Source organism: Trachurus trachurus (genome assembly GCF_905171665.1).
Source record: "Trachurus trachurus genome assembly, chromosome: 5".
Lineage (NCBI taxonomy): Eukaryota > Metazoa > Chordata > Actinopteri > Carangiformes > Carangidae > Trachurus > Trachurus trachurus.
In genome coordinates, this window is record NC_139896.1 from 7891105 (window position 1) to 7905706 (window position 14602).

The following is a 14602-nucleotide window of genomic DNA, read 5'->3' on the forward strand; positions in this document are numbered from 1 at the left end:
AAACTCACATATTTAGTTAACAGAAATAATCATTTTTATTCACTAAACACCACTTAAATTTACACATAAGAGTTCATCCTGATGTTTTTTTTTCTGCTCAGACCAGGTCGCCATGTCTCGCTGCTGTTTAGGTTATAGATTTAACATTGAAGATGCGTCATACAGTACTGAGAATGATGAAATCTGCCTTTTTTTTGTCCTTATAGATTATTAGGAGGCGGTTTCACTTGTTTTTTTTTAAGTGTTTTTTTTTTTTTTTTGCCAGTTGTGTGAATCAGGGAGAAACTCTAAATCCTATACCATGTTATATTATTCCTTTCCCCATTTTTAAGTCTGTGTGCTCAAAACACTGTAAATGTTCATGCATGAAGTAGACCTACGATCACTAATAAATGTTAAAGTGAATTTGCACTGGCAATTTAAAACGTTTCACCCATCCCCCCTCCTCTGTCCTCTTTTTGCTCTGTAATTGAATAATTTGCTGCTCATAAATTAATATTTACACAAAAATATTTCTTCTTCTGTGTGTGTGTGTTTGAACTTGATTTTTGTCCCTATCCAGTTGTAATAGTTTATTTAAAGGCGTGGATGAGTTTGATATTTATGTGATTTCCCTCATGCTTCTCAAAACTAATAAATATTTTTTATCTATAACAACACAGCGTTCAATATCTTGATGTATGAAAATGGACCCATTGTATCTGGCTGAATGGTCTGACCGCAGTCTACACAGTCACTTTAAATATGACACACGTGTGTTTACAGTGAGCACCCATACCCTTAACCCATAATAGAGGAGTAAACATTCACCATATTGCTAAGCACATACACATTCCCAGCATGCTCATCAACACAAAACATGTCACATCGGTTCCTAGAAGTAACATGCATGTGTTTTTTTGTTGTTTTTTTGGACTGAAGTTCTCCAGGGCTACGCTCTCTTCTGGGACAGGGCTTCTGGGCCGAAGGAGCGCGGCAGCAGCTGGTCCACGGTCATTATCTCGAACGTGCCGTCTGGTTTCGTCAGGTATGCAGGCCACTCTGTCCCAAACTTTACAGGAAAGAACAGGAAGTTGTGGTTTTATTTTCATTATTTGTGTGACTATTCTTCCAGGGATCAATTTAACAGATAAGACAACTAAGCAACTTTATACAGCGAAATAATCAAGCAATGGGCTTTATGCACAGCGCCACTACTTCCTGAAATAAGCCAGCTTGTTTATTTCCTGTTGTCGCGGAAATCTTGATTCTGCCTCGAGTGAGTCAAAAGAACAAGACTGGAGTGGTAGCATGCACCCAAGTTTATTCTCTAGAGAAGGGAACAGGACACAGAACTACACAGCAGATAGCAGTTCAGAGTAGTGCCCCAAGAACAGAGGTTGCAGTCCCTTCTTATGATGACGCACTCAACAAACGTCTACCCCCGTTGTTGGTTTCTCTGTAGGTATTTACAACCTAGAGCAATTAGTAAACAAGGTTTTATATGTGGGACATCCTAGTGTCCTTCCTCTGTTCCCAGGTTTATTATGGTCAGTTCACAAATGTCTCCACTAATGGAGTTAACAGGAGTACAAACAAGGTTTTACTACAAAGACTACGTTACTACTCATTACCAGGAAAATACTAATCATAGCAATTTTCCACTACAACTCCCCCCTTTTTTTATCATTTATGATAAACTATTCAGACATCAGTGTAGAAAATGCATAAGCTTCAATCCAACACATCATTGAGAATAGAATACATTTTTTCAACCATTACATGCCATCAACATCGCTGTCATCACTGTCTTCGTCCAAATAATACTTTGTACTTGTTTGTACCATAGAAAAGGATGACTCCACTATAGATGTAATCAATTTCTTTGCACATGGAATAACACGGCACAGTACTAGCATCAATATAACCAATACGCTCATGATTGGTGTAAATAGTCTTATCAAGATTGCCCACCATTGCCCTCCAGTCAACCAGGTCCATAGATTAAAACCCTCCCCTGTCTGTCTTTGCAGGAGGTCATTTAAATGAGAAACCACATGTGTCATGTTGTCAGTCATATGTACGTGCAGCATTCACTTCCTATAATGTGGCAAACCCCTCCTTGGGCTGCTAACATTACATCCAACGCCATTCTGTTTTGTAGGTCCACATTCCTTAGCGCACTGAACCCCACTTTTGTTAGTGCAGTAAGATTTTCTAATTCGAAAGCTATTTCATCAATTTCATTATTGGACCAACTGATTAATCCAGGTGTGTCTGACCTCACAACAATGGTCAGACACACCTGGATGAATCAGTTGGTCCAATAATGTAAAACAGGAAATAAACGAGCTGGCTTATTTCAGGAAGTAGTGGCGCTGTGCATAAAGCCCATTACGTTTGAATACAAAAGATATACAATATCAATAAATATAAAGATGTGAAAGTAATAGAATAAATTAAAAAAACTTGAAGAAAATTTGATCAGAAGCAGGTAAAAACACAATTTCTCTGTGTATTGCAGCTTTTTTCAATCTTGATTTCTTTTTTAATAACAATTACACAATAAGGAAGTCTGTTCAAATATGATATGGCATTAAATAAGACTGTATTCTCGAGTGCATTGGTTCTAGGCTGAGGTAAAATGAAATGACAGCTTGTGGTCTGTCAATAGAGTAGTAACTGTCAATACTGACTTTTTGATTTATTTAAGGTACAAATAGCATCTTAAAATACAAAACAAGGCCACATTTTTGGTCTTTCATCCACCTCTACATAGTAGCAGCAGCCAGTAGGAGGAGATATTGCCAGATGTTTTAGAGAAAAAAAAAGGAAACAACACTGTCCTAAGAGCTTGAGAATGCACAACATCACTGACTGGAAACTAAATGCTCCTTCAAAATGCATTAGATCAAGAAGAGCTGTTACCTCTCTCATGAACTGCCTGCAGCCGCCGCACGGGGAGATGAACTCTTCCTTCATGTCACTGCAAAGAGAAACGTGTAAAAAATGTAGCTGAGAAACCAAACTGCGTGATCTCTTTTGCCCATGTTAATGTGCTTTTGACAAACTCTTTTGTTTTTTGGCTGACCATCTGGTTTTAACTGTCTTACATAAGTGGACACAAGCTGAGTCATGTGTGGGAATATTGTTATTGAGGAAATGATGGAGGAGGAGCATGTTCAAATAAAAATAAAATAAAAAAACAGTCCGTATAAAGATGCAAAATACCTGGCAATAGCAATGGCCTTGAAGGACTTGTATCCCTCTGACACGGCCTTCACCATGGCCGTCCTCTCAGCACACAGGCCCAGGTTGTTGCAGGCGTTCTCCACATTACAACCTGCAGGAAACACAAATGTTGCCACCAACTTGAGGTTACTTGCCAAAAAGACAAGGGGCAGTTTGCCATTAAAAAAAGCACCGCCTGTTTTTTACTTCCCCTGCACTAGTCAAATAGTTACTCAGTGAGTCTTTGCTCCCACAGCCACGTGAGTTACTTTGGCTTTGCACAGTCCAACAGCACTGGCCGGGGCAGGTCAGTGGTGTTGAAAACAATTCAACGTCCCATATATAACATCACTATAGAGAAACATGAGTTCAGTTTATCAGCTGAGGTTATCATAAAAGACTGGATGATGAGAATTTAATGATGAGACGAGTCATTTGACCTTAATGTTAGATAATCATTAACTACTTTTATAAGTTTGATTTGGAAACAAGATAAAACGAAACAAAACCAAAATAAATTTCTGCCTCAGCTCCTGCGTGTGACTGTTTTTAGTTGCTGTTTATTTCTGCGGCTTTTAAATTGATGTTTATAAGTTTTCTGAATCAGGCAGAAATGACTCATCCTACCATATTATCCCTTTTCTCTTAAGTCTGCACCTTCAAATATTAATGCATGGAAGAATTAGACCTAAAATTATGAATTTTATTTACATTTTTGTCAATCTATAAGAAATGAAGTTGAACTTAAAATGAAATTAATCTCCTTTTTTAATGTTTATTTAATTGTGTGGGTGCAGTTTGACCTGCTGTGGTCATTCGTTCATTCATTATCGTCATACCTCTTAAAACTAATAAAGATTAATCTCTTTCATTAATGTCGCACAGGTCAATAGATTTGGCAACCGAAACTTAAAGTCTGCCGACTCTGCAGATTCTTTTACACATCACATCTGTTTCAACAGGCATTTGACTTGAGGAATTTCAACTTGGTTGCACCAGGCCTCATTTAAAAAACGAGTTTTGGCAAAACATTTGAAAGACGACTCCCTTTCCTCTGTTGTCAACATTTAGTCCATACCACAACACATCTTTCTACTTTTTACTTGTCATATCATCAGGAGTGTAGGTAATACAGCTGCTACTAACCCACAAAGCCACATCGATGAGGGAAAGATTGATTGAGGGGAAGTGCAACACTGGTTGATGCAGGATTTTAAAATGCAAAAATATTTGATATATACAGCATATATATTCAACTTTTGAAGTAATTAGAGTGTATTCACTTTTTTAATGTTTGGTGTATTATCATGTATAATCTTTATTTGATTTTAAACCAAAGAAAATACAAATTATAATGTACTGTAGCTAATGCAGATGTAAAGTCCTTCCTTTTAAAACCAACACTCAAGACTCACACACAAGCTGCACAGTACTGACTATTATTATTGTTATTTGTATTATTTGTATTATCTTAGTTGTTGCACTGTCTCTATTGTCTAAATTAGAGTTGTGTTTTTGTTCAAATAACTAAAGTTATAGCATTGGGTCACAGTACTGCAGCAGTGCAGATTTTAACAGACTTTTAACATACACATTTTAATGAAACGTGTTAAAAAGAAAAAGCACATGTTCATTTTTAACCCATCATGTGTATCAAATACTCACTGTGATCCAGTAAGGTAAAGTTTGACAGGTACATTACCTTTAAAGTACTTGTTGTCGGTGGTCAGGAGAGCAGCCCCCACTCTGAATTTACTGTACGGACAGTAGGCCTCGGTCTTGGCTTCATGAGCCTGTTTGATCAGCTCTTTGACTTGGTCGTTGGTCAAGTTGGCCATTGTCACTCTGTGAGTTTGTGCTGCTGCCGTTTGTTTTGGGGCAGAGTCTGTTGTTGCTCAGCTTTAAATGTGAACGGGACGGACTACGGAGGGAAGGGAGAGAGAGAGAGAGAGAGAGAGAGAGAGTGCAGCCACAGCCACAGCCAATCGCTGTCTGGGATGTCAACACACTTGTCACGAGGCCACGAGGTCGGCTGTGTTGTTACAATTAGACATGCTGATTTTTGAGAGCAGTCAGATAGTAAAATTGAAGTGTGCCTGTCCCCATCCGGCTATAATTCGAGCTCTGCACCAAAGTGTTCATCCTTCCTGAATCTAAAACAGTTTCACTTTCTATTTAACTGCTATGCAGGTTTTTATCAGCTGTTTCCTGATGAGTGATATCACTGCAGAAAACACTGACAACACAATAAAGAATCTATAAAGTACAAAGTGCATCATCCATACAGTATGTGTAAAAATGTGTTTATTCTTTTATAATAACCAGAGTCCTCCCTCTCAGGTGATGTTCCCTGAATTGGAAGAACTCTTTTTAAATCTATGTATGTCACAGACATTTAGTTTTTATTTTTTCAGTAAAAATATTCATATTGACATCAAAGCACTGTATAAAATACAGCAATAAAAGTCCATTGTGTCCATTGCAGCATCCAATCAAACCCTCCTCACAGCAGAGTCCTTAAAACGAGCTTGTTACTGAATGAAGAGTCTCTTTAGCTGTTCTGGATGATCCAGTTGATCCATCCCTGGTAGTTTCTGACCTTGGTGTAGACGCCGGGGAAGTAAGCATAGGCACAGCCGATGCCCCACGACACAATACCCTCAAATTTACCATCACAGACCAGAGGTCCTCCTGAGTCGCCCTGGGGATGGTGAAGTAAAAGATAAAGTGTGTAAATTTGGTTAGCAGCACAAAGGCTTAACAGATGAAACCATTTTCATATCACACTGGATCACGAGGAGAGAAACTCAGGTCTCATTAACAGTAATAATATGAAAATGTAAACAAATTATTGTTCCTCATTCTCATCACTCTATCTCCCTTTGTATAAACCAGTTCAACTTGTTTCTTAAAGTTTCTTGTCTTGTTTCCCCTTAGAAAAGAAACCCCATGGTTATATCAAGTCATATCCTGTAGCGCGTGCACTTCAATGCTTGAAGAATAAGCAAAGTCAGTTTAGACTGAGTTGTGCCCCAGTAGATCTTAATGGCTAGCCGCTTATTCCCATAGCAGGTGTGTGTTTGTCAGAATTTAAATGAGTCAAAATTGGTTAGAAGCATGTGACTATAGATCAACATTTATAATAATAAATATAAGCTTTATTTCAGACACAGGTCCAGACCATATCACAAATCATACAATATAAATAGTACAAAAATAAAAGAAAGTACAAAAATACAAGAAAAGTGTGCATTTTATAAAATATACAAGCTATTGCACCAATGCCACCTTAGCCTAGAAGTGAATCGGTAGCAGCTTTTCAATGGGCTTACTAGGGCTTTAATTATCATTATTAATATGCATTATGATCTATTGTATTTTATAATATAAGATTTCTATACTGTTACACCATGTTTGGCAGCTTTATGATATGATAGATACAGTATCCACGTGTTGCATTTACAGTTGTGTGACCTAGAAAAATCAATTCAGTTTGAATAGTATAAAATAATAGTTTAGTAATGATGATAATAATAATAATAATAATAAAAATGATAATAATGATAATCTTTACATATAACCCAAGAATCTCAATGTAAGACACTGAGTTATTTTCAACTTTACATTTGACACTTTCATTGTCATTTTAAGTTTCATTTTAAGTATAAGGATGACTATGAGGATCTCTCTCTCTCTCTCTCTCTCTCTCTCTCTCTCTCTCTCTCTCTCTCTCTCTCACACACACACACACACACACACACACACCCTTGTAATGCTATCTTTGTGAAGACACTCATTGACATAATGTATTCCCTATAGCCCCTAACCCTAACCTTAACCATCCAAAACAAATGCCTAAACTTAACCTCTTAACCTAACTTAAACCTCATTATAACCTAACGTCTTAACCCTCAAACAGCCCTTGGAAAAAGTGAGGATCAGCCAAAATGTCCTCACTTCCCAAAAAATGTTCTCACTCTGTTGGTTAAAAAATCTTTCCGGTCCTCACAAGGTAGTATGTACAAGAACACACACACACACACATACAGGCAGACAGACACCCACACACACACACACACACACACACTGGACCCACCTGACAGGAGTCTTTCCCACCATAGTGTGAGCCGGCACAGACCATGTTGTCCGTGATCCTGAAGTAGTAGTAGTACCAGCAGTTGGAGAAGATGTCCACAGTCACAGACCTGAGTTCGGGCGACAGTGTGTAGCTGTTGAGCCACGTCACGCCCCAGCCGCTGACTGTGCACCGGGCAAGGTCAGTCAACGGGGGTGAGTCCGGATCTGGCAACGGGGCCGGCTGGACCCTGGCGTTGATGAGAGCAGGCCGGTCCAACTGAGCCACAGAGAAACAAAACAAGAGCAAGTCATTCAGACAGTTTCAGGCAGTCAACAGAATCTGCAGATACTGAAGGTGGTAAGAAAACGTTTTTAAAGAGGCTGGATGATGTGAATGTCTCTCAAATGTGTTTAAGTTGTTGGGATGCACTTCTAAAATCTCCTACATCCACAATATAAAAAGTTTTCTTACTGAGGTCAAACTGAGCCATTCATTGTGTCACAGAAAAACAAGAGCAGTCATTCAGACAGTTTCAGGCAGTCGACAGAATCTGCAGATAATGAAGGTGGCAAAAAAAAAAAAAAAGTTTCTAAAGAGGCTGGATGATGTGAATGTGTTTCAAACAAGATCATCTATGTTTAAGTTGTTGGGATGCACTTCTAAAATCTCCTACATCCACAATATAAAAAGTTTTCCTGCTGAGGTCAAACTGAGCCATTCATTGTGTCACAAAAAATAAAAAACATCTCGTCTTGTTGCCAGTAAAGTAACTTGAACCTTTTGGTGGATTTCTATTAATTTGTTGTACTTATAATGCAGCATTAGCTCCAATTAAGTTACCTGAGATCTGTAGCTACTAGTTTATACTTTTCTGATTATGCCACCAATATGATTTAATGTTAAGAGGTAAAGTCATATGTTGATTGCTTGGTTGTTTATTAAGTATGTGAATCAAAGAAAATACATGAATAAGGGCAACGAGATGGATAAAGAATAAAAGATTTGGTAAAATACTGAAGTGAAAGTATTGTGGAAAGTACAAGAGAAGCTGTGCAGACACAAGAGGACTGGAATAAGGAAGCGCAATCTAAGTTGGCAGCTTGATATCAGCCGCATTTGGCAACGCCTGGATTTACCGGAATCATGTCCCAACCAATTCTGCAAAACTGGCAAAAGTTGTGTCACGTAGGCGGTTGCATGTGTCAGTAAGGGGGCCGATCCCACTGTGCTTAACTGCTCTAAGTTTATCTGTTTATTGAGATGATATGGTAGCCTATAACAATAAAGTCTTATTAATTGTGCATTATATAATCTAGTTAAATTTGATGAGGTAAGTGAGGGAAATGTGAGAGAGCCATGTGGTGAAGTAACAGGAAAGTCAGAAAACAATGAGTGTGATGGTAAAAATAGCAGAGTTGTTCCAGATTCTTCAGATTCTTTGAAAATTAACTCATTTGAATCATTTCAGTCTCGTCTATAGAGATGAATGGAATAGAACAAATTGGATTCAACACTTTACAATAAGGGTCCCTTAATTAACGTTATTTGGTACATTATTAAGCATTAATTAACTGTTTACAGATATATTAACAATCATTATTATGTATTACTTAGGGTTAGGAAACACATTAATTAATGTAGCCTATTAGTAAGCAGTTAATGAATGTTTACTACTCAAAGTTAGTTAATAAATCAAAAGTTGGATAATGTAATTAGTTATCATTATGTATGCATTACTCAGCATGAATTAACACATTAGTTTATATATTAATGCTTAATAATGTACTAACTAACATTAATTAAGGGACCCTTATTGTAAAGTGTTACCTAGAATAGAAAAACGAAAGCACATATCTTCAGTTGCGTGGGAGGAACTGTGTCTCTTAAAACAAAAATCATGACCAAACAAATTTTAATTTGTTTGACAAATAATGAGTCAGTCAGTTGTGCGTGTGTGTGTGTGTGATTGTTCAGGTCATATGGGTGCACTTGGCAACAGCAACTGTTAACAACACTTCAGGAGGCGTCTGTTCTTAATCAAAGTGGTTTTATTGGGAATAATCATAAATAAATAAATGATAAAATTCTGTGGACACAGAGTCATGCAGGCTATCGTTTTTACCACTTTATCGTGAGGACTGAGTGTGTGTGTGTGTGTGTGTGTGTGTGTGTGTGTGTGTGTGTGTGTGTGTGGTGCCCAGAATTTCCATACAGATTCAAGGAAAAGATAAGAGTGAGTTGCATTATTAGAAATGTAATGTAGGGTCATGGAGATACATAATGACTAAAAGTCAGGATGATACATTGAGCTCTACTGCTTTTATTATGATCATTGTTTTTATAATAACTGTCTTTTTTCAACTTTATGAAAATAAGCAAAAACATGACTGACTGATAACTTCATCATTGGCCTACAGTTTCTATATTGTATAAATTGAATGTAGAATAAAACAGACCAAACATCATGTAGAAAAGTCTATGTGATGAATAATAAAGTGGCATCACTGTCACATCTTGAAGCAGTAGGCTATAATTTGCTTAGTTTTGACAATTTCTTAAAATGTTCTTCTGTCAAACTGGTTTTTAAGTGTTTGCAGAACTTGGCTCCAGATGTGCTATGCAGTCGTTTTAGAAGACAAAATAGTGATAGGAAGGATCACCAGGGGTACGGCAAGTGGCAACTGTAAAATCACATGCCGTAAGACCTCCTTTGGGCAATCAGCCTTTTCTATAAAGGCTTCCCAGATGTGGAATTCACTACCGACCGAAATAAAACTAACCCGAGACATTCGAATTTTTAATACAAAGGTTAAAATCTGGCTGAAACTAAATCAGAACTGTATGCATTTTTAATGTGTCATGACTTGGTATGATTTTAGAAGTATTGTACATTTTATAATGTTGTTATGTAACTTTGATGTCTTTCTTCTTACCTTCTTTTTTCTACTAAAAGCCTAACTAGGGACGGGAGTTGGAAACTAGCATTAGCTATAATCTCACTATGTTAACCTGCATCAAATAAACTGAATTAATTAATTAATATCTCCACCACCTCTCACCTTGAGCAGCATGATGTCATTGTCAAACGTCCAGGGTTGGTACTGGAAGTGCCTGATCACCATGGACACGTTGAAAATCTGCTCATGACCCTCCACCTCCGTGATACTGTGGTCACTCAGGACCACTTTCATCATGTGACTCCTACAAACACACAGCACACAGAGGGGTCAAAGGTCAAGACTTTGAAAGGTTCATCGGGTTCATCAAGTTCACTGACCGCAGATCTGATAATCCATTACTTCTTCTTTATCAATTGTTCTAATATTTGAGATTCAAATGTGGCCCCAGAGTGCAAGTGCCACCACATGTATAAAAAAAAGAAAAGAAATGGCAGTAACTCACGGTCTCCAGCAGTGGGCAGCAGACGCCACCCACTGAGGGTGGATGAGGGTTCCTCCGCAGAAGTGGTGGGTCATGAACCGGAGCGAAGCTTGATAGCTGATGGAGTAGGGCTCCACCTCGACACCCCCGATGATTCTTGTCCCGTAAACACCTTAAAAGATGTAGATGGACACAGAAAATAACCTTAAAACATAACTTTAGCTTTTATTTTTTATTTAACCTTTATCTAACCAGATAAAAGCCCATTGAGATCAGGATCTCTTTCGCAAGGGTGACCTGGCCAAAAAGATCAGCAGCATGAGACATAACAGCAGTACATGTCAACACAGATTACAAAGATAGAATAAAACATATAATTTTAGAGATGCAACAGTAGCACAACAATTGAAGACAAAACAATAATTTAAGATTTGAAACACAGGCACTGTTCAGTGAGTTTCTGCTGCCTGTCTTTCAGGATAGAGCGGAAGGCTCCAAGTGGAATTAGTTTAGAGAGTTTCAGCTCAGTCTGTAAAGTAAAAGCCAAAGGGGCGGCAAAGCTGAATGCTCTTTTCCCAAATTCCCCCTAACCCTAACCCACAAATAAGAATGTATCAAGCATAAGGCTCTCTTAGGCTTGATACATTCTTATTTGTGTGTTTTATTGCAGAAAACAAGCAGTTGTTATGCCTTGCGTTCCTGTTCAACCCTTGTTTTATCTGCTCCCCGGGTAATTACAGTATACAGTAGTGTATATATAACTGTATTCACAGATGCCATTGTTTCTCACCTGTTAGATTAACAACAAGCAGAAGGAGCAGCGAGACATGACAGGTTGGAGCCCACTTCATCTTTGTGGCTACTAGGGGGAAAAAAGAGAAAATGTGGATTAGAGAGAAATTAGAAATTTTAAAATCTGAAATAAGAAATAAGCAATGAGAAATTTCAAATTAGATTTTAGACATTAGATATTAGAGAGGACGGAGCTCTGTTTGTCTTGCATTCACATTCATTTAGGACTCCATTGGACATTTTCTGTGCTGAAACTGTATTGCTTTACTTTAAAGACCTTCTGCATTATCAGCCATTATAAACCAAAGCAGTACATACAGAATGAGGATAGTTCAATGTAAATCATTGCTGCCGTTTACACCAGAACAAATATCCATGTTAACTTCCTGCAGCCACGTTTAGATCTGTTTGACGACTATGGAAAGTCAGAGATTGGTTTAAAGTTTATAGCTGCAGTGAGAAAGTTAGAGACACTCCACAGTCATGTGCTGTTTTATTTAGAAAGTCCTGCTGTGTGTTCTCTCCACAGTGTGGCAGTGGTTCGTCCACAGATCATCAATAATATAGCCTAACACATAATCAGACTAAAATCCATTCTATGCAAAGTTTTCTCACCTTATCAAGAGTCAAGTAAGACAGAAGTCCGATTCCAGCATCCACACACTCTCACAACACACGCTCACACACTTCCTCACATACCGGGACATACAGCACATGCATTGAGTTGACTCTCCGGCTTCTTTTATACCGGAACCATGCCCGTCACTGTCATTGTCTGCTGCCATTGTCTAGCAAATATCTATGGGACTCTCTCTCTCTCACACACACAGACACACACACACACACACTCACACATACACACTCACACCGAAAGCAGAGAGTCTGACCTAGTACAAGAAAAAAAAACACAAAAAACCGCAGCAACCGCAGCCCTATCTTTCATTACGCCTGTCTTTCTAAGGCCTTTGTTCTCACAGATACAGCCTATTGTCCAGTAGAGAAGACTAATGGAGATGAAACCCAACAAGCCAGAGAAATGATAGAATATACTCTCCTGAGTATGTTGGAGCTTTATCCAGTGATGTTATGGGAAGCAGGACAAAGGTTGGTGTGATATCTGACCATGGTAACAACGTGAGACCAACCGAGACATAACAGCAACTATTCTTATACCTGACAGGCGGAAAAAAGAACTGTTCTCGTAAATCCCAGTTTAATCGAAGTGAAAGTCATCATGACTGAATGTGTCATGTGCTCTTGTGTCTGCAGAGCTTGTAATTCCCCTTCAACACGACCGCCACGTTTTATGGTAAAAGGGATAGTTCAACATTTTGGCAGATTGGCCCATTGCCATAATCGCTATAGTCATAGCAGTAGATTCGTTACCTTTAATTGTCGGTGCAAGCTATTTTTAGAACGGCGGAGCAGAGCCGCGAGCTGCTCAGAGCTACGCTACAGAGGCTCATGGGATTTCTTGGTTTCCCTCATCAAACTCATCAAATACACAATCCAACAACTCCAAAACGTTCTGGTGGACAAGTTGTGACCTGCACATTCACAACGCTATGAGACGATAACAGAACGTTACCAGACAGAGTTGTTTTAGAGGTAAATTCATGCAAAACCGCTGATGCGCGTTTCCATCAGGGGCAGTTTTTCAACATGCAGTCTCTGAATTTGCCTTGAAAACAACTCCATCTCGTAACGTTCTGTTATAATCTCATAATGTGGTGAATGTGCAGGTCACAACTTGTCCACCAGTGCGTTTTTGAGTTGTTGGATTGTGTATTTGATGAGTTTGATGAGGGAAACCAAGAAATCCCGAAGGGAAAAACAAATTTCCCTTCGGGACAATAAAGTACAATCCAATCCAATCCAATCCAATCCAATCCAATCCAATCCAATCCAATCCAAATCCCATGAGCCTCCGTAGCGTAGCTCTGAGCAGCTCGTGGCTCTGCTCTGCCGTTCTAAAAAATAGCTTGCACTGACAATTAAAGGTAACAAACCTACTGCTAAAACTATAGGGATTATAGCAATGGGCCAATTTGCCAAAATGTTGAACTATCCCTTTAAGAAGGAGCTGAATCAGTGCCAAGGCCTGGACTGATGCTGTTGCTCTTGTTGAGCTTACGTCCTGCAGAGATGCACACAGAGGCCTGCTCCCTCTGACTTTTCCATATCCCCGGGTGTCACTCTCTCTCCCTCCCAACAGGTGTGTTGTTGTTGTTTCCACACGCAGGGAGACGTTTGGTTTGGTTTTTGTAATTTATAGCCTCCATACAGTCTACATCCCCTGAGGTGTCACTCCATCTGTGACAGTGAAAGACGATCGCACGCTTCCCTCTCACTCAGGTGCAAAGCCGTGGTGACGTGTGTAGTGTGTGTGTGTATGTGTGTGTGTGTGAGAGAGAGAGAGAGTGGCCTGTACAAATGTGCATGTGCAGTCCACAGTGGTGAGTCTGGCTGCATGGAGCACGTGTCACAACCCAGACTTGTTTTGTCCCACACAGACGTCTGTTCTGACTGAATACGTCTCTATTTGTGCACTGGTTTAATCTCTATTTATCTAAATTTTTTAATTTAAAGCAACTGGAAATGGGAAAAAAAACTTTATGCTCATGAAATATAACACATATAGTGAATTTAAAGAGTAAATTATACAGAAGTCTGTTTTTGGCAGTGCAGCAAAGTATTTATTGCCTTACTGTGTTTTTATTGAGTGTATGTAAAGTGATGAGCCCTGTCAAAGACAAATTTCTGCTACCCTTTGGGGCAGACAATAAATCTATCTATCTATCTATCTATCTATCTATCTATCTATCTATCTATCTATCTATCTATCTATCTATCTATCTATCTATCTATCTATCTATCTATCTATCTTAAAAATCCAATATTGCGGTAAATAATGGAGTTTTTGAGTTGTAACCATTCCTACAAATGCTACTGAAGATTGAACAAAGGTATACTGTACATAGCCTAAAACAATGTAAATAAAGTGATTAAAGTAAGAGAAGTAAGTCACTTAATTAATTGACTGAGCTGACCTTAAAGGGTCAAATGTTCTGCAATATTACCAAAATATTTGCTTGAGTCTTTGCTCTGCTTTGTTACAACATTAATTAAACCAGAAGTAAC

General features: G+C 38.6%; 2 protein-coding genes across 2 annotated transcripts; both read right to left on the reverse strand.

The window, feature by feature from the left end:
- Positions 1 to 11: 11 nt before the first annotated feature.
- Positions 12 to 5142, reverse strand: cdab (cytidine deaminase b). The gene is made up of 4 exons (XM_083971072.1): positions 4913 to 5142; positions 3211 to 3322; positions 2908 to 2965; positions 12 to 1051 (listed from the first exon to the last, which is right to left on the reverse strand). Exons 1-4 carry the CDS (start codon positions 5046 to 5048, stop codon positions 932 to 934), a joined length of 426 nt encoding a protein of 141 aa, XP_083827198.1. The 5' UTR covers positions 5049 to 5142; the 3' UTR covers positions 12 to 931.
- Positions 5143 to 5627: 485 nt separating this feature from the next.
- LOC310985628 (serine protease 1-like) lies at positions 5628 to 12246 on the reverse strand (the record flags this gene model as incomplete). Its single annotated transcript, XM_083971247.1, has 6 exons — positions 5628 to 5911; positions 7307 to 7564; positions 10348 to 10489; positions 10691 to 10841; positions 11460 to 11531; positions 12210 to 12246. 6 exons carry the CDS (start codon positions 12244 to 12246, stop codon positions 5762 to 5764), a joined length of 810 nt encoding a protein of 269 aa, XP_083827373.1. The 3' UTR covers positions 5628 to 5761.
- Between the last annotated feature and the right edge of the window lie 2356 nt (positions 12247 to 14602).

Coding starts and splice junctions, on each gene's coding strand:
- cdab (XM_083971072.1), bottom strand. CDS start 5,048: ATGGCCAACTTGACCAACGACCAAGTCAAAGAGCTGATCAAACAGGCT. Junction 3,323..4,912: donor CGACAACAAGTACTTTAAAG/GTAATGTACCTG, acceptor TGTTTCCTGCAG/GTTGTAATGTGGAGAACGCC. Junction 2,966..3,210: donor AAGGCCATTGCTATTGCCAG/GTATTTTGCATC, acceptor TTCTCTTTGCAG/TGACATGAAGGAAGAGTTCA.